The following is a 22,064-nucleotide window of genomic DNA, read 5'->3' on the forward strand; positions in this document are numbered from 1 at the left end:
CGGACCCAGCGGCGGACCCAGCCAGTACCCAAGCGCCAACCCGGACTGTTGGGCCTCGCGCGCCACACACTCAAATAGGCGACTCCGCCCTTCCTGCCTTCCTCTCGATTTTCTATTGGCTAGAACGGAGAAGCCGGGCACTGATTGGGCCTTTCAAACAAATTTGCGTCCCTCCTCCCGGCCAATCCACGCCCGAGTTTCCAGCCACGCCCCAAGGACCGTGTCCGGCGGAAGAAAGGGAAGGTGTCCGGCGGAAGAAAGGGAAGATGTCCGGCGGAAGAGAGGGAAGGTGTCCGGCCGAAGAGAGAGAGGTGTCCGGCCGCCACGGCCGGTGGTAGTTTCACAAACAGCTCTGTGCTTATTAGTCAGCGGTGCTGTGCGAGATCTGGTGGGATGCGTGTCATCTCCTGCGCTCTGCACCGGAGATAAGTGCGGCCTGGAGATTTCTGCGTGACTTGCCCTGGGTGTCGCCGCCGGGCGGGGGCCGCATCCTCACCCGCCCGCCTGGGATCCCGGCGCAGTTTCGAGGGCAGGGGCCTAAGAAAGACAACCCCAAATTACCAACCCAAAAGGAGGCAGGATAGCGAATATTCATCTAGAAGGAAAAAATAAGTCTCAACGAATGACACATTTAAAGATGCTGACAAATGCGACACACATCACAAAATCCAGGAAAATACTTCTATTAACCCACCTTTTTCCCCATGTATTTCTGATTGCATATTCTGCTTCTTCATTGATATTAATCTTGAAATATTTTCTCCAGAGAGAAGAGCAAGATAAATCAGTCGTTTGTATGGTTGATGGAATTTATGATTGACATCTTAGGAAAGTTTCATTCAGTTTCGTCACTTAACCACATTTGTGTGCTTGTGCTGATGTGATTACCATAGTATGTGGTTGAGAATAAAAGCATTGCTGAGCACCAGGAGGTCCCTTAGAGGGGGCTCTTCACCTCCTTTCAGCCTGCACAGCAATTCTATCATGATGTCCTGCGGAAATTTAGGTGGGGGTGTAGGTGGAGGGTGAGAACTTCAGGGCTCATGTAGCCTGTGTGTCCACAAAATGTGTTGCGTGTGCTGGACACAGAGATGTGCTGGCCTGATTCCCCTTAAGATGCCACAGCTGCTGGAAGGGCAGTTGGCAGGGGCCTTCAGTTGGCAGCCTATTCTGGGATGATTCAGTTGCAGAGAACTCCCTCACCCAAGGTCCTGCTGCCCCAGGGTGGCCCAGCGCCAGTGACTGATCCAGGTGGAAACAGGAAGGCTGTGTCATTTCAGTCTGATGGAAGAAAACCCTGGGCCACTTTATCTTCTGAGCTCTCAATTCCACGGAGTTGGATGGGGTAACCTACCAATCCTGTTTCTTTCCCTTCCTTCCTCCCTATATAAACATCCTCTCTGAGTCTTCTCCAGTTGCAGGATCTACACATTTAATCTGTACCTTTTCCAATTTTCACAAACAGGCTGGGTGTCTTCCTCCTCCTTCTTCAGGAGTGTTCAGAAACTTAACATGCTCTTCCTTGGACTCTGTGCTTCCCACACATAATTTACTTTTCAAACATCTAACTGGGCCCGTTTAGAGACTTGAGACCTTGAATAAGATTTTCTTTTTTCGAGTTTTGGACGACTGACTCTTCCATTGTTACCAGATAGAGTTGTCCAGGTTCTTGGTGTGTTGAACAAAGAATGAACAAAACACACAGTTACAAAGGAATGAAGCAACGAAAAACAAAGCAACAGGAGAACGGAGTAAGGAAAGCACAGATTCATTGAAGAGAATTCGCAGAGTGAGAGCGAACTGGAGCACGCAGCTTAACAGCCTCTTCAGTTAGGGTTTTTATAAAGCCAAAAGAACTTGGGAACACCCCTGGGTACCCTTTAGAGGCCTCCAATTGGTTACACCCTATGAAGGATTGGCCTGCTTCCAATCAGAGCCTAAAGTGGAAACTTGGCCTGCAGTCATTCAGGGGCTGAAGTGGAAACTTCTTTCTTGTTATCACAGGAGTGAAGATGTGGCCTGTGTCCTGCCCAATCTTGCTTAAAACTGGCTGCACCTGCTGTTCTCTTGCTTATGCGAACTGGCTGCATCTGCTATTCCTTTGCTTATGCCTCAACCCTTGGCTACCCCAGTTCCCTATTCTCCTGCCTCACTATGACTCTCTAACAAGCACGATAGTACCAGTTTTCAAAACTGGCGTCTCCCAGGGCTTATTCTCTATTCCTGGGAAACCATTCCAAGATTTCCTTTGCTGGCTTCACTGACAATCCAAGCATCTGCCTCTGTCCTAGGAGTTTGGGGGCAGCTTCAGTGGAAAGATTTCTCAATCTCAAGTTCAAGTCTTTAATTGAAGTCGAAAACATACTTGCTTTAGCCAGACTCCTTCTGAGCCAGCCAAAGTCTATGCATTAACCCTTACTGTTCTGACCTGGTGGTCTTCCAGTTGTCTCTGACTGGCTTTCCCCATCCTATGGTCCAAAGTGGTGCTCCAGCTAAGGAAAGAAGAACCCTGCATCATGCTTCTCATGTGATGCTGTAGCAGGACAAGCCGCAGACAAAACCCCTCAGACACCGAGTTAAAGAAGGAAGGGCTTTATTCAGCTGGGAGCTTCAGCAAGACTCATGTCTCCAACAACCGAGCTCTCCCGAGAGAGCAATTCCTGTTCCTTTTAATGGCTCACAACTCTAAGGAGGTCCGTGTGAGAGGGTCGTGATCGATTGAGCAAGCAGGGGGTAAGTGACTGGGGGCTGCATGCACCAGTAATTAGAATGCAACAGAACAGGACAGGGATTTTCACAGTGCTTTTCTATACAATGTCTGTAATCTATAGATGACATAACTGATTAGGTCAGGGGTCGATCTTTAATTACCAGGCCCAGGGTGTGGCGCCGGGCTGTCTGCTTGTGGATTTCATTTCTGCCTTTTAGTTTTTACTTCTTCTTTCTTTGGAGGCAGAAATTGAGCATAAGACAATATGAGGGGTGGTCTCCTCCCTTAATGCCATTCTCTATAATACCTCACCCAACCACCCTTGGCAGCATAACCATATTACTCTAGACCTGCTAAGGAAACTCTTCGCCATCACTTTCCACTGTCACGTAACAGGGAAGGATCACAAGTCAGCTCCTTCCCCAGCAGCAGGTTTCTGGGTGCAGCATCTTGGAATCTCACAGGGTTTCCAGAGATGAGGGCAAGTTGCTCTGGCTGCACCTGCACAGTGCCCTGTACTGGCCGGGCTGGGATTTCCAACCCTCCAAGTGCTGTTTAAATGCCTAGGAAATAGTTCTCATTAAAGTTACATTACAGCTTCTCTTATAAAATGTGCCTGAATTTTGCTTCAAATAAGAGAGATGGAGACTTATTCTGCATGGAGTTGTCATGTAAATTTGTTTCTGTTGGAAAGGTGTGGAAATGTTACCACCAGTCTGTGGTTGGAGAAGCGCAGCTTTTGGCTGGTCCCAGCATTGACACAGAAATTGTTATGTAACGGTGAGAATGTCAGTCTGAGATAAATTGTCGCAAACATTAGACCCCACGCATTAGGCTGCTAAGAAAAGGGTGTGCTTTTTTCTGTTGCCCTAGAGCTGATGCAAACACAGAGGCTGTGAAATAGGCAACAAGCTGACTTTCCACGAGGTGTCAGTCAAAGCTCACAAAATGTGTTCATTGTTTGATTTAATGAGTCTCATATTTAACTGAAGTAATTAAGGATGTTGGCAAGAATTTAGCTGGAGGATCTTTCATGAAGCAGTTTATAAAGTCCAATACTAGAAGGATGGCAAAATAAATGGTGATACTTACTTATGTTCTATTGGCAACAATTTTAAAGAAGTGTAATTATTGATATCAAAATTCTATATGATCTTTTTAATACAAAAGGTTATAAACCTGTATTATATGTCTGCATTTAAAAAGTATATATTATATAATTTAAAGTATGATTATACATGTTTTAAAAATGTGAGTATATATGTCTCAGAATGTTTCCAGGGCCATCTCTGGATGATGGTGTGATGAATTATTTTTAATATTAGTTTTCCTTAGCTGCATTTTCTAGAATGAGCATTTGTTGTGCAATTATGAGTTTGCATTACTGATGTAATTAGAAAACACAGAAGGCCAATTGTCTTAGTTCATTTTGTGCTGCTATAATAAAACCTGACAGTAATGAACCTGTAATTTATAATGAACAGAAATTTATTTCTCACAGTTCTGAAGACTGGCGAGTCCCAGCCAGACTGAGTGATTGGCCTGTGGTGAGGGTCTGAGTGATTTGCCTCTGGCGACGGTCTTCTTGCTGTGCCATCTCATGGTGTAACGTAAAAGAACAAGAGAGGGCAAGAGAGAGCAAAAGGGAGCCAAACTCATTCTTTTTTTTTTTCTTTTTCTTTTTTTTTTTTTGAGACAGAGTCTTGCCCTGTGATGCAGGTGGAGTGCAATGGCGTGATCTCAGCTCACTGCAACCTCCACCTCCTGGGTTCAAGCGATTCTCCTGCCTTAGCCTCCTGAGTAGCTGAGATTACTGGTGCGTGCCACCACACCCAGCTAATTTTTTGTATTTTTAGTAGAGATGGGTTTGGCCAGGCTGGTCTCAAACTCCTGACCTCAAGTAATCCGCCCACCTCGGCCTCACAAAGTGCTGGGATTACAGCCACTGTGCCCAGCCTTCAAACTCATTCTTTTATGAGAAACCCACTCCTGTGATCATTTCCACAATAATGGCATTAATCCACTCCCTCTGCCCTATGGCCTAATCACCTCTCATTAGGCCTCACCTCCCAACTCTGTTGCATTGGAGATTAAATTTCCAGTACATGTTTCTGTGGGACACATTTAAACCACAGCACCCCTCATGTGTTTTTACCTTGGCTTTGCAAAATCAGGGGCCATTTATCCAAATAAGACAATGGCCCCAAACATTCTAAAGCTGCTATTGTACTGCAGGTACAACACATAACTGGTAGCAATATATTCAGTTTTGTCTTTTCAGTTCAGATATTAAGGGTGGTCTTATCATTCTATGGCAAATCCAAAGTTTCTACTGAGGTCGTTTCAAGGACTCTCACTTAGAAGCATTCTAGGGCATTCTTAGGACAACAGGTATACTCACTGGGCCTCTTTGCCAATCTCCATTTATCCTTCATATCTGCTGCCAGGTAAGCCAGCCTCAACACTGAGTTCTTGCTAGTTTCATTGAGCTTTCATTGCTGAATTTGTTACCCTAGGATTTATAACCAAAGTAATTAGATCTAGGTGTTTCTGTAAGATCATTAGACCTTATGGTTTGGGGATAAAAGATTTAGTAAATACCTTCGCTTATTCTCCTGCTGCGCTGCTTGCTGTGTGTGTGTGTGTAGGCAGTCTTATTTCAACTGTCTTTGTTTTGTCCTGGATTATCTTGTGTTTACTGATTGTATAAGGGAGTGTTCCACGAAAGACAGATGCATATATAAGTTGATTATTTTCTGCTTCAATCTAATCCAGTCTTGAAGACAAATGGTTAGAGGTTCCTTAGACCTGTGACAATTATGTGAAAAGGCAATTAGTCGAACTTAGCCTTGGGCACCCTACAAAACCTTCATAATGACATTTACACTTTTGTTAACTTGTGAAAGAAGACCTCTTTGCTCAGTCTATAATTTAGGTCAAACAATTGTTGGGTTATTGGCAGTTTCGCTGATTTCTAACTTCTGCTTGGTCTAACTTCTGACACCACTCATGAGCGCACACTGTAGCACAGTCGACTGTAGTGACCCATCTTCTTTATGTGGATTTGTCTGTATCAAATTTTCAAACTCCTGCATAAATTCTTCTTTCTATATAAAGTCTCATTATGATCCTTACTCTTGCATTCTTTTGGGTAAAAGGCAAAAGATGGCAAAAAGCAATGACCATTTTAGGGAAAGTTTGCTGTGTCAAAATCAGTTCCTATTTTAGGAGGCACTCTAGAAAAACTGGGAGGCAAACACACCAGTCTTTCAATAGTCAGCTTCTTTATTTGGTGTGGTGGAGCTGAAAACACAAGTTGTCCAAGGACACTAACCTTCTGAGACCCACCCTGTTTGGATCTAAGCAACTTTTCACTTGTACCTCTTCTAGTCTTTTTATTCCTTCCTCCAATCTTCTAAATGAGTTAGTATTGCCTTGGGATTTCTCAGGAAAGGAACATTCATGTAAATGTGCGAGATCAGAAGGCAGATATATAGACGTTGAATTTAAAACCTAATTTAGAGCTGAGTCAAAGACAGTCTGTACAAGCTGCTATTAACAGGATGCCATAGACTAACCAGCTTATACACAATAGAAATTTATTTCTTACAGTTCTGGAGGCTGGGAAGTCCAAAATCAAGGTGTTAGCAAGGTAGGTTTCATTCTGAAGTCTCTTGTCTTGGCTTGCAGGTGGCCATATGCTCACATGACCTCTTTTTTTGTGCATAGGGGGAGACACTGTGTGAGAGAGAGCAAGTCCTCTGGTATCTCTTCTTATAAGGACACTAACCGTATTGGATCAGAGCCCCATCCTTATGATCTTATTTTACATTAATTATATACTTAAAGGCCCTATTTCCAAATATAGTCACTTGTGCATTAGGGCTTCAACATATAAATTTTGGGGGGACAAAATTCAGTCCATAGCAATGCTATAAATATTTTCTCATACTTCAGGAAGATGGACAGATATTTGCAATAGGATCTTTGTTATGTAGTATTTTCATGAATGACTAGATGTGTACAGACTAGTTCACTTCATTTTAGCCCCTCAAATGGGGAAAGTAGTTGAAAACAAGAGATTAGGAAAAAGATTTAAATAATCCATCTGAAAATTAAAAAATAATTCTTAGAGACAAAAAGAAGGAAGCTCATTAAATGCATTTTAGAAATCTGTCTCTTACAAAGTAAACTGGACAAAGATGAACATTTTCATAAAATAAACACTAGATTTAAAAATTGGATTCCAGGAACCTATTGAACATTATTCTAGGGTAGGATCAACAGCTGAAAATGGACTCCGATTTTAATTAGGAGCCATAAATGAAAAAATATATATATAAAATTGTGAATTTAGAAGACAACAGAACATTTTCTGATAAGTAACTGAGCCCTAGGAAAAAAAGAAGCTAGAAATAAAAATAAATATACAGCTCTATAAATGAAACAACTAGTCCCCCAAATAAAAACAAGAATCTAAGAGCCTCTGTATTCTCTAAGAATCATAAGGGTATAAATAAGGACACCTGTAGATTTTGAGGAGAAAGATACTGGGAGAGCCAATGCCCTCTACTGATGGTGCTACTCTTGGGGAGCTATTAGCACCCCCAAGTTCCTTGTCCTTTCTCTAATCTTCTAAAGAGGATTGTTTACAGATGGACAATGACATAGTTCCTCTTTTGATATGCATGGCCCTGTATCTACAATAAATCCTACTTCCATAGAACATCATCCCCTTCAGAATCAAATTTTAAAGTTGTCTGAAAAGAATAAGGAAGGCACATTGACCGAAAGCAAGAAGAGAAAAATGAGAAATTTGGTCTTAAACTAAAAATGTCTTATTGTGCCAGATTGTCAAAGAGACAAATTTGAGGTATGCAGTAAATTGTAGAAGGCTTGAGGGCAAATAAACTTTGTCTTGACTTACTAAAACCATCCAGGTAGTGGAAATTTGTAACAATCCCAAGCCCTTTCCTAAATTCCAACATGTTGTCTTCATCAGATGAATACTTTTTTTCCTTTAGGAAATAATCTCTACATACTAGCCAGAGTTCTCTAGAGAAACAAAACCAATATGATATAGATATAGATAGATAGATAGACAGACAGACAGACAGACAGACATTTATTTTGAGGGATGGGCTCATGTGTTTATGGAGGCCAAGAAGTCCCATCATCTGCCGTCTGCAAGCTGGAGGTCCAGGAAAGGTGGTGGTGTGGTTCCAGTCCAAGAACCATGACCTCTGATGTCCAAAGGCAGAAGATGGATATGCCAGCTCAAGGAGAAAGCAAACTCACCCTTCCTCTACCTTTTTGTCCTATTCAGGGATTCTCAACAGATTAGACCATGCCCCCCGCCCACATTGGTGAGGGTGATTTTCTTTCCTTGGCCTGCCTATTCAAATGCTAATCTTTTCTGCTGACAGTAGGTGGAGTTTTGAAGAGTGTGGTGTTCAGGATTCCTGGAGTTTCAGTGGTGTCAGGGGCTGGTGCAGTCTGTGTAAGTGTGGGTACTCATGTGAGACTGCTGAGTCCTCGGAGAGGTCCATGGAACCCTTTTTCTTCTCAGTCTCCTCTTTTTGTTCTCATTCAACCAAAGTTACAAGAAAGAATCAAAAAAATTATCCACATCTTTATCACTACAAATGATTCTTTCTGAAGAAGAGGTTTCATTTGCAAAGATCATATTTTCAGTCTGAACATTGATCAGCAGAATTACATTCTTATTTCATCTTTGAATATTTCATTGAATCATCTATCAGGACAGTAGCTGCACAAAATCATTTAAGACTAACAACAGATCTCAAAGAATTGTGAGATTAAAAAAAAAAACATATAGGCTGGGTGTGGTGGCTCATGCCTGTAATTCCAACATTTTGGGAGGCCGAGGTGGGTGGATCATTTGAGGTCAGGAGTTCAAGACCAGCCAGGCCAACATGGTGAAACCCCATCTCCACTAGAAATACAAAAAAATTAGCTGGGCGTGGTGGCACACACCTGTAATCCCAGCCATTGGGGGAGGCTGAGGCAGAATTGCTTGACCCTGGGAGATGGAGGTTGCAGTGAGCTGAGATCACACTACTGCACTCCAACCTGGGCAACAGTGCGAGACTCCATCTCAAAACAAACAAACAAACAAAACAAACTTAGGAATATTATTTTAAGAAGGGGTTGGGAGATTTCCTAAGAAAAGAATTCTCAACAACTTGGTGAGAAGCTCACCTTGCCTTTCTTTTAGCTTTGACATAGATTGGTCCAAGTCACATAGAATTACTCTAGATACAGGAAGTATTATACAGGAAGTATTATAGAATTACTCCAGATAGCGGGAAGTATTATTAGCGATGGCCTAGACTCTCCCTTAATTGGCCTAAATAAAATCCAAGCTTGGGGGGTGTGGTGGCTGATGCCTGTAATCCCAGCACTTTGGGAGGCCGAGGTGGGTGGATCACGAGGTCAGGAGATCAAGACCATCCTGGCTAGCACGGTGAAACCCCGTCTCTACTAAAATACAAAAAATTAGCCGGGCGCAGTGGCGGGCGCCTGTAGTCCCAGCTACTCGGGATGCTGAGGCAGGAGAATGGCGTGAACCCAGGAGGTGGAGCTTGCAGTGAGCCGAGATCGCGCTGCTGCACTCCATCCTAGGCAACAGAGCGAAACTCCATCTCAAAAAAACAAAAACAAAACAAAACAAAAATCCAAGCTTATTCTATTATGCATAGCTACTATTTGGGCTGAGGAATTTAAACTGGCTTTATGTAGCTTGATTAAATTCACATCAGTAGCATTAATTATAGAAATGGCTATTATTTGGGTCTTTCTAAGAGTTGGGAAGGCAAACTCAGTTCACTTCAAATTGTCCTTCAAATTGGTTGCACAAGCAACAGCTTAGGAGAGTTGTATTATAAAATTCAGCTCTCTAGTAAAGCCTAGTATTGGGCAAGAAAAGTAATTATCACCTAGACTTCCTGGTATCATCTCTTTTTATTCATTTTTAAGATAACATGAAAAAACCATTAACTTGGGATTCTGTATTAGACTATCCAAAGATTAGTTATGGGCATGGATACTTTTTGAGTGAATGGAACACAAGTACGAGCTTCTCCTTCATTGGATAAGAGTAACAGAAGGCTGCCAGACTGAGTGTGTACATAGGAATATGGTAATATGTGAGGGAAAGAGTAACAATCAAATTAGTAAACAGCAGAAAAATGTTGGGTGGTTTCTATTAACAGTAGGGATTTGCTGCGTATGTTAACATCAGATTTAAAGGTAATCCCAGTACAAGACCAAAAGATGCTTTGACTAATTTAGTGGAGGCCTGTAACTGCTTGGATACATGAAGCTAAGCCTTGGATATTGGATCAAAGAATAGCTAAAAAAGACCATGAGTTATTGACGTATGCCATGCCATAGAGGTAATACTTTTAAGAGCATCACTGTCTATTAAAAATATAATGTGAGACACATTGGTCATTTTAAGTTTTTAAAATATTAACCTTTTTTAAAAGTAAAAAGAAATAGGTGAAGGTATTTTCAAAACATTTTATTTAACTCAGTGTATCTAAAATATTGTCAGTTCAACATTTAACCAGTGCTGAAAATTATTAACGAGATATGTTACATTTATTTTTACATACTAAGCCTTCAAACTCCAGTGTTCTAACCTCACACTTAAGAGCACATCTCAATTTGGACTAGCACAGTTCAAGCTCTTAGCTTTGTGGCATAGCTTATCCTTTCATGGACATGCAAGAGAATTATGATAATCTAGGAAGAATGCATCTGGACACTTACGGGTTTTGCTCAAATTAACTAACCAAAAATACATCCAGCTTTGTCTTTGTACTTCAGATATTGTGGGTGGCACGTCATTCTCTCACAGTATTATCACTTTCCTATTTGATGCTACTGAAGCCACAATGGGAAGATATGCCTCTGTGGGCTTTCTGTTAGGATCGCAGAAAGTGGCATGTTTTCTGTTTTCTCTTATGTAGCAATTTGTGGGCTAGCACCTAAGGAATTTCTGACTCTAAAGACTAAAGCTTATGTGGTCTAAAATTTACATTAAAATGTCAGCATAGTGTGCAATAAATATGTGGGTTTTAATTTCTACCTTTGGGGCTGTCAGGTGCCACAATGAGGAATACCTACTTTTTCGGGGGGCGCCAGTTTATATAATATATATTTTCCTAAGTAATCATTCATTTTTGTCAAGACTTTCAAATTTACTGGTTTAAATGAATATGTAGCATTCTCTTATATTCCAATCGTCATTATATCTGTAGTTATGACTCCGAGTTAATTTTTTTTCAAACAAGACAGGCTTTATTTAGGTCACCAAAAAACATTTTACAGAAAGGGAACCATAACATTACACAAAAAAGTATAGCTGTAAAATTGCAAACAAGAAAGGCAATGCTTTCTTTAGATCACCAAAAATAATGTTTCACAGAGAGGGAACCATCAGAAGCAAATTATAGCTGCAAATTTTCTTTTGCCATCAATATGGATTCCCTCTAAAAGACTTTGAGACTACTTTGCAGTTTTCAAGTACAAACTAAACCTTGTTGGACAGAGTTGCTCAGCTTCATTGAGAGAATGAAACCAATTTGCAAAAAAAATTTTGTTTAATGCCAACAAATAACGAAACAATGTGGTTCTTGCTAACTAACTGCAATGTCTACTGAAATGGCCTAACCTATGTACACTTCCATGAACATTTCACTGTGAACACAGTTGCTTTTTACCTGCCATCACAGATGGCCTACAAAGTAGCAAGTGTCATGTCAGAACACTGTCAGGCACCTAGGAAATAATTCTAAACAGAGTAACTACAGTACATGGGGAACTCAAACAACAGGGCACACCTCTGTCAAAGCCCCCTGGTGGGCACTGTGTTTTGTGCTCTGGGTAAAGACCACCACCTTGTTAATTGTTTACCTGGAACTCAGAACGCCATGCTAGATGGAGCAGTTGTTCTTACAGAACCATCAACACTTTTATTGACTGCCTGGGGGTTCTTGGTGCTGTAATGCACCTCAGAGGCAGCGATGTAAGCCGACTCTGGGAAGAAGTCATCGTGGTATTCTGCTAAAAACCTCACAAAGAGATCAAAGTGCTTCAATAAAGCCTTCAGATTCTTCTCAGTAAAGGACATTTTTCCAAGAATTTCTGGAAGTTTTACAAACAATCGCAGCAAATGTTGCGCCCCGTAAATGTAAGAGGGTGGAGGTGGCTGGTCACCTGGTGGGTAATTGTCAGGTACGAGCTTCCAGGAGAGGACCTCATTTATTTCATTAGTTCTTCTCCCTTCAAAGCCAGCAAACACAGGACTCCCTTCCTGGCTAGGAGTCAGAGGAATAGGTAGAGATGATCTGCTATGCACAGGTGTCTTCTTTTCCAGGTGCAGGAACAGCTTGGGCATGCTGGTGGACATGTCCTGCTGCCAGCGCTTGGGCTGAGGTGAGGTGCTGCTCTTAGAAAGCCTGTCACAGTTGGCGGTGTGGGGTGAGGACCGCCTCAGGGACTGCACTGCTTGCTGCTCGGCTTTGCGCCTTTTGGGGGTGGCTGGTTCACCGCTGGTCGACTGACTGTCTGTAGACTGCGGCCTGGATGGATTCAACAAACGTGGGCTGGGAGAGAGCTTCTCCTGGCTCCTATTACTATTTGTGGCACTTTCCTTAATTGCAAGAAAAACCTTAGATGCAGTCACCTTTTTATACTGAGCTTGTTCATAGGGATAGAGTAAAACCAACGGGAGAGTGTAATCAAAGGTTATTCTTAATCCATCCACCATCTCCTTACAAAGGTCAACATTCTTTTCTGCTGGGATATAAGGCACATTCATGTTGGCATGTGGCATAGCGCGATGGTGACGAGGCCTCTCATTGGCTGAAAAGGCTGCACTGATAGCAAAATGCTTCACATAGGATTCCAAAATTGTTATGATGTTGGTGTGGCATGGAAGTTGCACTAACCGTTTCCTCCGATTAATGTAGTAACAATCATCCTCCAGCTGCCTCTTCAGAACTTCAGGGATTTCTAGAGTTACTGTTCTTTCTTCCATTTCCCTTTTTGTTTGAAGCTCCGGTTCTTCTTTCACTTCAGTCTTTTCTTCAGTATTACTTTCTTCACTTATTTTTTCATCCTTGTCTTCACTGCTGTCGGAGGAACTGCTTAATGAGTTTTCATCATTTTCATCTTTTTCTTCAATAGAGAGGCCTTTTAAAAAAAGACAGAGTCAGCACCAGGCAACTTGGAGCGGCTGCTTCTTTCTTGCTCCTCAGGTGAGCTACAGCTTTTCTTGCCAATTTATGCTGTAATCTATGATTTTCTTTCTCTTTCTTTCTTTTTTTTGTGACAAGAGTTTCTGTCTTGTTGCCCAGGATGGAGTGCAGTGGTGGGGTCTCAGCACACTGCAACCTCCGCCTCCAGGGTTCAAGTGATTCTCCTGCCTCAGCCTTCAGAGTAGCTGGGATTATAGGCGCCCACCACCATGCCCCGCTAACTGTTTAGTATTTTTAGCAGAGGCGGGGTTTCACCATGTTGGCCAGGCGGGTCTCAAACTCCTGACCTCAGTGATCTGTTCACCTTGGCCTCCTAAAGTGCTGGGATTACAGGAGTAAGCCACTGCGCCCAGCCCCTAATCTACGATTTTCTTTCTTTCTTTTTTTTTTTTTGAGATAGAGTCTCGCCCTGCTGCCCAGGCTGGAGTGCAATGGCGATCTTGGCTCACTGCAACCTCCGCCTCCCGGGTTCAAACGATTCTCCTGCCTCAGCCTCCCGAATAGCTGGGGTTACAGGCACCCGCCACCACGCCCAGCTACTTTTTGTTTTTTTAGTAGAGAGAGTTTCGCCACGTTGGCCAGGCTGGTCTCAAACTCCTGACCTCGTGATCCGCCCGCCTCCACCTCCCAAAGTGCTGGGATTACAGGCGTGAGCCACTGCACCCGGCCAATCTACGATTTTCACTGGGCTCACGAGGCACATGATCTTCGGCTACCCATCTATCCCAGCTTCTGTTCCAACCATTACAACGGATCAGATATTCTGGGATCTTTCTGCCTTTTTCGCCTTTCCCAGCAATAACATTAACAATCTAGGTCGGACAGCGTCCGACGGGAGCCCACGCGGCACCAGGCCGCGCTACAGGAGAGATTAAACGCGAAGAGAGAAACCCACCGTAGTTAAAAGTCCTCCGTCGGCGGCTTGCGTCTGCGTCCCGGGTGCACACGTAGCGCCGGCTGTGCGACAGGGCGCGCGCGACGCTCCCGACGGCGCATGCGCAGTCCGGCATGCCGGGCGGAGGCCGCATTTAATTTCTAATGCTATTTATTTATGTATCCCTTGTCTTTCTTTTCTTAATTATATTGTTGAACTTTATCTGTTTTACTGGTCTTTTAAAGGAACCAGCGCTTAATGTTTCTTGATCTACCCTACACGTTTTTGTGTTTATTTTCTTTAATTTCTTGACTATTATTTTCTTTTAACTTAGGTTAAACTGTTCTAAAATCATTTCTTGAATTGAAAGCATAATGAATTTACTTCCATTTACTTTTGTTTGCTAATAAGTGCGTTTAAGACTATCTATTCTCTGAGTACCAGTTCGTGATTTTCCTTTTGTTTCCTTCTTTGATACAGGCATTATTTAGAAGTTTTTTATTACTATTTCTACTTGCAAAGATAAATTTAATATTATTCCCTACTTTAAAAATCCTAAGTATAATACCAAGAGATAGTGAATATTAAAATAATTAAAATTTATAGTCCTAACATTTTGCTTAATGATAAATTCTAGAAGCATTTAATTTGTCAAGAAAAAAAAAATCATTTTATGTTTAATTTTAAAATTAAATATGCAATACATACAAAACCTCTTGTGGCATGCATAACATATAAAGAATGGCAATAAAATATCACTCATGTTGGTGTTTGAGTTCTTATGCTCTTGCCAACACTTAGTATTGTGTTTTTGCTAATATTCCCAGTGCAAAATTGAAGTAAAATTTGTATTTTTCTCCTTTATGATAGGCACTTTTGGTGTCTTATTTAAGAAATCCTTTTATGTTCCGTGGTTTTAAGACTTACCTCTCGTGTTTAAACTTTTAATCCACTGGAACTGATTTTTGTATTTGCTTTAAGGCAGAAGGCCAATTCTTTCTCTTTTCCTTAATGTGGATAACAAATTGTCTTTGTAACATTTATTGAATAATGTATCCTTTCCTCACTGTTCTATAATGCCACCCCTGAACTGTATCTCTTCTATGTGTACATTGGCCTGTCTCTAGATTCTATATTGTGTTTCACTGGTCTGTTTTTTTTCTGCCTTTGCACCTAATCACAGTGTTATAATAACTATCTAGCTGGGTAACTCTTCTTACCTTGTTCGTTTTCCTTAGCTGTGTTATGGCTATTGTTGACCTTTGATTTTTCCATATACATTTTATTACCAGCTTGTTAGTTTTACAAAAAACTCTTTTGGCATTTTGATTAGAATTACTTTGAATCTATAGATAAATTAGGGGGAATAATTGATATGTTTATGATATTGAGTCTTCTAATCCATTAACATGGAATATCTCTCCTGTAATTTAGGTCTTCTTTAATATCTTTCAAAAGATGGAATAAATTATATTTTCTTTATAGTTATAATTTTAGCAGTATATATTTTATGAATTATAATTTTATCAGATACTCACATTGTGTTGGATTTTTAGGAGTCTTTTGTAAATTATGTTGATTTAAAGTTCCATTTTTCTACTGTTGATGTATGAAAATGCAATTGACATTTTTAAATTAGAATTTAATGAAATAATTACAGATTCACATGTAGTTGTAAGAAATAATTCAAGATACCTCTTTTATACTTTAAATAGTTTCCCTGAAGGTAACATTTTGCTTGTGTTGGCTTTATTTTGCTCTTCTTTTTCTAATTTTTTGAGCTAGGAATGTAAGTTATTGATACATAGCATTTAGTGCTATAGATTTCCCTCACATAATTGCTTTAGCTGCATCCTACGTACTTTGATTATGTTTTCATTTTCATTCAATTCTATATATTTTTAAAAGTTTCCTTTTATAGTTCTTCTTTGATCCATGGCTTATTCAGAAGTATGTTGTTCAATTTCTACGTGTTTAGAGATTTTCTTGTTGTTTTTCTGTTATTGATTTCTAGTTTGATTCTATTCTCATCAAAAGACATAATCTATATTATTTCAATACTTTTAAACTTGTTGAGACTTGTTTTATGGCCCAGAATACTGCCTATTTTGGTGTACGTTCCATGGGTGCTTGAAAAAATGCATATCCTGCTCTTGTTGGGTGGAGTAAAAGACTCCACAAGTCACTGAATGCTGTCAGTGGTATCCTTTGACTGAGATATTATTTGGCAAATAAAAATGAAGAGTTTGGATGTCTTGTCCTATATATAGTAGCAAGATGGTTCTCCAAATAAAACAGATGAAGATTCAGTTGAATATTTGCTTCTATTGTAAAAAATGTATAATCAATGACAAATTAAACAATTGAAATATTGAGAAACATAGTTATATTTGAAAGTTAAATGAGATCTTTATTAATCTTTAAAAAAGTGAGATCAAAGTGAAGGGAATTACTATGGGGTTAATCAAAAAGCTTACATAATTTAAAAATAACCCTCAATGTTTCATCTTTGTGGCAGACATATAAGGATAGGATTAAGGATGCTGATTTGGAAACACGTTATGCTAATTTAGGTTTTATTAAAAATTATGTGGTGATTACATTCAAAGATCTGTGTAATCATGTGAGATCAGATCAGGTTGGGCAAATTAACCTCAGCATTAACCCACATTTCTAGGATGAATTAATTGAACTACTAAACAATGACTTAGAGGTCAAACTTGACTTAATCTAATTACAGAAACTTTTTGTTCTAGTTAAGACTTTCATATCTACTGTGCTACTTAATAAGCATAAGTAGCTTATTATAGCATTTTTGGCTACACATTCAGGTGGAAAGGGTTTAGAGCAATAATTCAGTTATGCAAAATATTGCTCATATATAAAAGAACAGATTTGAGACTTGGGAGACATGAAATGCAGGGATCTTACCAAGTTTTATTAATGAAAGTTGTTTTAAGACATTTAATACTATTTCCAATCTACATACTAGAAATAACTAGAACAGTTTTGTAATATAATGAGAAGTTTTTATCATGAAAATTAAATATTGAAATAATATACTTTTGGATTGCTGGTTCAAATCCACTGTACAACTTTGAAACAACTGCCCAGTGACCTACAGTAGTAGAACTTTTCTGTGTTCTCTTGGGTTCTGAGTTCTTTTTCCAGGCTGTTCTCTGTGCCTATCACCTGTTAAAGGATATGGCTCCGAGATCTTTCTATTACAAATGCTTAGCATTTGGTAAGATTTCAAGCCTGTGCCGTTGTTATTACTCCATACTATGACCTAAATAATTTGCACAAAAATAAAACTTCCTAATATTTTCCACTTTAACACTCTATAATTTGCCTTGTCTTCTTATTCTTCTTTCAGTTAAAATTATTTCCCCTTTCTCGTATCTTCGCATAAATATGATCTACCATTACTAAACACTAACTTTAAATTCTTGTGTTTATTAGTACTTCAAATTTTTGGTTCTAGTGTTTATTAGTACTTCGTTCATTTTTCTGTATCTTTTATACAGAATGGCTTTTACTTTTCTTTCATGATGTTTTTATAGCAGCTGGGCTTAAATATTGACTTTCATGATCATTTCAATATTGCAAGGGGGTCAGGAAAGTCTTTCCAAGAATGACATCAAAGGCAAGAAATAGAAAGAAATTATGTTTAAAAAATGTGAATATATAGAAATGAAACATTTTTTACGACAAGTCACATGTAATAAACAACAAAATGGAAAAATAGTTGCATTTTATATTACAGAGGTTTAATAGGAAGAATGTATAAATAAGAACATGAAGACTCCAAAAAGAGAAAGGACAAAGTTCATAAATTGGCATTGTTAAAAGAAAAACTTCAGCTGAATTAAATTTAATGGAGTTTAATTGAGCAATGAACGATTCATGAATTGGGTGTCTCCCAGAATCACAGCAGATTCAGAGACTCCAGCACAGCCACATGGTGGAAGATTTATAGACAAAAAAAGGGAAGTGAGGTAGAGAAACAACTGGGTTGGTTACAGCTCAGCATTTGCTTTCTTTGAACACAGTCTGAACACTCAGAAGTGTATGAGTGATTGAAGTATGGCTGCTGGGATTGACCAAGACTCAATTATTGTTACAGTCACATACTCCTAAGTTAGATTTTCAATCTTGCCTACCTATTAAGTTAGGTTGCAGTTTGTCCACAAGGATTCAAATATGCATGCATTATGCAATCATGAGAGTGCATTACTTACATAATTAAAAAACACAGAAGACTGATCATGTGTTTTTCACCTTGGCTCGACAAAATTAGAGTCCTTTTAGCCAAATAAGGCACACATAGCTCCAAACCTTCTAAAACCGCTGGCGTACAGTTGGAGGGTGTTTTATCATCATTCTCCCTCGCCTCCCAGCTCTTACCCAGAAATCGTTTTTCCTGGGAAAAGTAGGGCCACAGCTCTCTTTGGTGATGTTCCTGCCCCAGTTTCATGTGGTGGGGAATTGCTTTTTATTTCTCACCTTAGGCTTTTTGCAATACAAGTACACTTTTAGGGTCACGATTAATGTATTTTAATGGGCTATCCATCTTAAAAATCAATGAAAAGAATTTATATTAAAAATAGAAGGCAATTAGACTGATTTGGATGACCTATTTTTAATCAACCCCATTATTTATGGATCTGAAAACTCTCAGAACATCTTTCTCTGGAGCATTCAAGGGTCGGTCCTCTGTTATGAGATGTGAATAATTTTAAAACAGGAGGCATGAGGTTGATAACTTGTGAAATCTTTTTAAATTACCCACCTTAGAAATGCTCCAGAAGGCCCCCTTCCTCTTTCATCGGCCCTTTGCCATTCTTTTTACCTCCCATGGTTTACTGGGATAAGTTCGACAGGTACAGAAGACATTGTGTTCTGTTTCTTGAAAAGTTTTAGGGCATCCACTCCTTACTTAGAATTAACTTTTATGTCAATAGTGTTATATCTTCTCTCAGCTATCTTCATCCCTTTATATTCAACTATTTTCACCATTGCGTCTAATGTTATTTCTTGCAAGAAATAAGAATTATTTGTGTCACTCTCATTTATCAAAATTATTTCTTAACATTTTTATAAAATGCACAGAATTTAGGCTCTTTAGAAATTCTTGCTTTCTTAGCTTCTGTATTTAAATTTTTAGCTTATACCCCAGATTTTTTTGTATTGCTGAAGGGGATATGTATTTTAGAACTCTTGATGAATTTTCCTAATTTTACAGTTTTGGAAGTACTTGACAGAAAACAAGTAAGAACTGCCATTTCCATTCCTACTCGTTTCTCTTGTTTCTAAGTAGTATTTTTACCACATTCTTGGATTTAGTATGAAAATGTTATGTTCTCCATTTGCAGCCACTCCTCAGAAATTAAAATAATTTGCTAGTGTCCCAAGGAGAAGTTACAGAAACCAATTGTAGTGGTTAATATTGAGTGTCAACTTGACTGGATTGAAGGATGCAAAGTATTGTTTCTGGGTGTGTCTGTGAGGGTGTTGCCAAAGGAGACTAACATTTGAGTCAGTGGACTGGGAGAAGCAGAGCCACCTCAGTCTGGGTGGGCACCACCTAATCAGCTGCCAGCGTGGTCAGAATAAAGCAGGCAGAAGAACGTGGAAGGACTTGACTGGTTTAGTCTTTCAGCCTACATTTTCCTCCCGTGCTGGGTGCTTCCTGCCCTTGAACACTGGACTCCAGGTTCTTCAGCTTTGGGACTCTTGGACCTTTGACCACAGACTGAAGGCTGCACTGTCTGTCAGCTTTCCTACTTTTGAGGTTTTGGGACTTGGACTGGCTTCCTTGCTCCTCAGCTTGCACACAGCCTATTGTGGGACGTGCCTTTGTGATTGTGTGAGTCAATACTCCTTAATAAACTCGTATATATTTGAGTTTAATTAACTCATATATATACTCCTTAATAATTCATATATATTTGAGCATTTGGGTTGGTTCCAAGTCTTTGCTATTGTAAGTAGTGCTGCAATAGATTGCACTTTTTAGAGCAATTTTTGGGTTACAGCAAAAATAAGCAGAAGTACAGAGATTTTCCATAAGGCCCTTCTCCCCACACATGCAAAGCCTCCATTGTCAACATCCCCAAGAAGGTACATTTGTTACAAGCGATGAACCTACATGACACATCATTATCACTCAATGTCCATAGTTTACATTAGGGTTCACTAATGGAGTTGTACATTCTGTGGGTTTGAACACATTTATAATGACATGTGTCTACCATCGTAGTATCATATAGAGTAGTTTTACTGCCCTAAAAATTTTATGTGCTCCACCTATTCATCCCTCCATTCTCCTCAACCCCTGCCAACCACTGATCTCTTTACTGTCTTCATAGGTTTGCGTTCTCCAGAATGTCACATAAATGGAATCATTTAGTATGTAGGCTTTTTAGATTGGCTTCTGTCACAACTAATTTCACAAGTAATGTGCATTTAAGTTTCCCCTGTGTCTTCTCATGGCTTGATAGTTCATTTCTTTTGAGCTCTGAATAATATTGCTTTGCCTGGATGTACCACAGTCTATCCATTCACCTACTGAAAGATATCTTAAGTTGCTTCCAAGTTTTGGCAATTATAAATAAAATTGCTGTAAACCTCTGTGTGCAGGTTTTTGTGTGGACATAGGTTTTCAACTCCTTTGGATATATACCAAGGAGTGGAAATCCTTATATCCTAAGAGTATGTTCAGTTTTGTAAGAAACTGTCAAACTATCTTCCAAAGTGGCTGTACCATTTTACATTTTCACCAGCAATGAATGAGAGATCCTTTTGCTCCACACTATTTTTTTTTTCAGCATTGAAAGATTTAGAATTCTAAGAAGCAGCCATTCATCAAATGATCTTTATGAACAAAGTTACATCTATTTTCTGTTCAATATATTACTCAAGATTCGGGTATTGCCTGTACTAGTTTCTCAGGCCTCAGCCAGTGAGCAGAGTTTTATCTGTCTCAAAATCCACACAGCAAAGGCCCCTTTTTGTGGAAGGAAGGGCATAGAGAGCTTTATTTATTGGGATAAGTCTCTGAGGCATCATCTGTTTTACTTCCAGGATGGGAGAGACCTATGATTTGTGTTTTTTTTCCATATTTTAATTGAAGCTATTTATTGATGAAACAAAAGGGAAAAGCATGCTTCAGATTACCAAGCAAAAACACTTTATTAAATATAAAGGTTAGTTTTCAACAGTTCTGGAAATTTCAATCAAGAAAGGGTGGATGTTTTCCAAAATGGTGTTGAAAATTGTGTTCATTGTATACCCCCATGATCTAAGGAGCTGGGTTCTCTGTGCCCCTGACATTCTCTTTCCCTGTGTGCTCCTTGGGTGGTTCCTGTGTCCCTTGACAGCCCCTCAAGTTCCTCCTCTCCAGTATCCTGTGTTCATTCCTACTCACTTGCAGCATGGCCTGCAGGGCTTGTACCACATGCCTTAGAGGATGGTGCCTCCTGCACACACCTTAGAGCATGGTGCTTCCTGGGGTCCTTCCTGGGCTCTTCTCTTTGAGATGGAGTAAACGTCCTCCTCACTCAAAGAATTTTTTTTAAGTCCATACTTTGTTCAGTTATCCTTAGTTTTTACCTACCGTCCTTTTTCTATCTCTGGATTCCCCATCTAAGATATCATATTAGTTGGGTATCAATTTACTTCTCATGTCTCTTTAGGCTCCTCTGGGCTGTGACAGTTTTTCTGATTTCCCTTGTTTTTGATGATCTTGATCATTTTGAACAGTGCTGGTTAGATATTTTGTAGAACGTTCCTTAATTAAGATTTATCTGATGTTTTTCTTACTATTAGACTTGGGTTGTGTCCTTTTGAGAGGAGGACCACAGAGGTAAATGGCCATTTTCATCACGTCACATCAAGGGTACACACTATCAACCTAATTAATCACTCACTATTGGTGTAGACTTTGATCACCTGGTTAAGGTAGCGTTTGTCAAGTTCCTCTGCTGTGAAAGTATTCTTCCCCCGCCCCCCTTCCCTTTTCTTACTCTACCCTTTGGAAGGACATTCCTATACACAGCCTACATGTCAGGAAGTGGGGAGTTATCCTTCAGTTTCTTGAGGGTGGGGCATTTACATAAATTCTTTGGAGCTCTTCTGCATGGGAGATTTGTCTGTTCAACCCCATTTATTTAGTTAATCATTTATTTAT

At 39.8% G+C, this 22,064-nt stretch overlaps 1 protein-coding gene across 1 annotated transcript; it reads right to left on the minus strand.

The window, feature by feature from the left end:
• Positions 1-11,025: 11,025 nt before the first annotated feature.
• LOC100596485 (putative male-specific lethal-3 protein-like 2) lies at positions 11,026-14,009 on the minus strand. Its single transcript, XM_003278552.2, has 2 exons — positions 13,895-14,009; positions 11,026-12,934 (listed from the first exon to the last, which is right to left on the minus strand). The coding sequence occupies exons 1-2, from the start codon at positions 14,007-14,009 to the stop codon at positions 11,661-11,663; spliced, it is 1,389 nt and encodes a 462-aa protein (XP_003278600.1). The 3' UTR covers positions 11,026-11,660.
• Positions 14,010-22,064: the final 8,055 nt, after the last annotated feature.

Source organism: Nomascus leucogenys, chromosome 22a, assembly GCF_006542625.1.
Source record: "Nomascus leucogenys isolate Asia chromosome 22a, Asia_NLE_v1, whole genome shotgun sequence".
Classification (NCBI taxonomy): Eukaryota; Metazoa; Chordata; class Mammalia; order Primates; family Hylobatidae; genus Nomascus; species Nomascus leucogenys.

What these genes read in the sequence shown, in the direction of transcription:
- LOC100596485 (XM_003278552.2), bottom strand. Translation starts at nt 14,009, where the DNA reads ATGCCGGACTGCGCATGCGCCGTCGGGAGCGTCGCGCGCGCCCTGTCG. An exon ending in ACGGAGGACTTTTAACTACG is followed by an intron (nt 12,935 to 13,894) that starts GTGGGTTTCTCT and finishes TTTTTTTAAAAG; the next exon opens with GCCTCTCTATTGAAGAAAAA.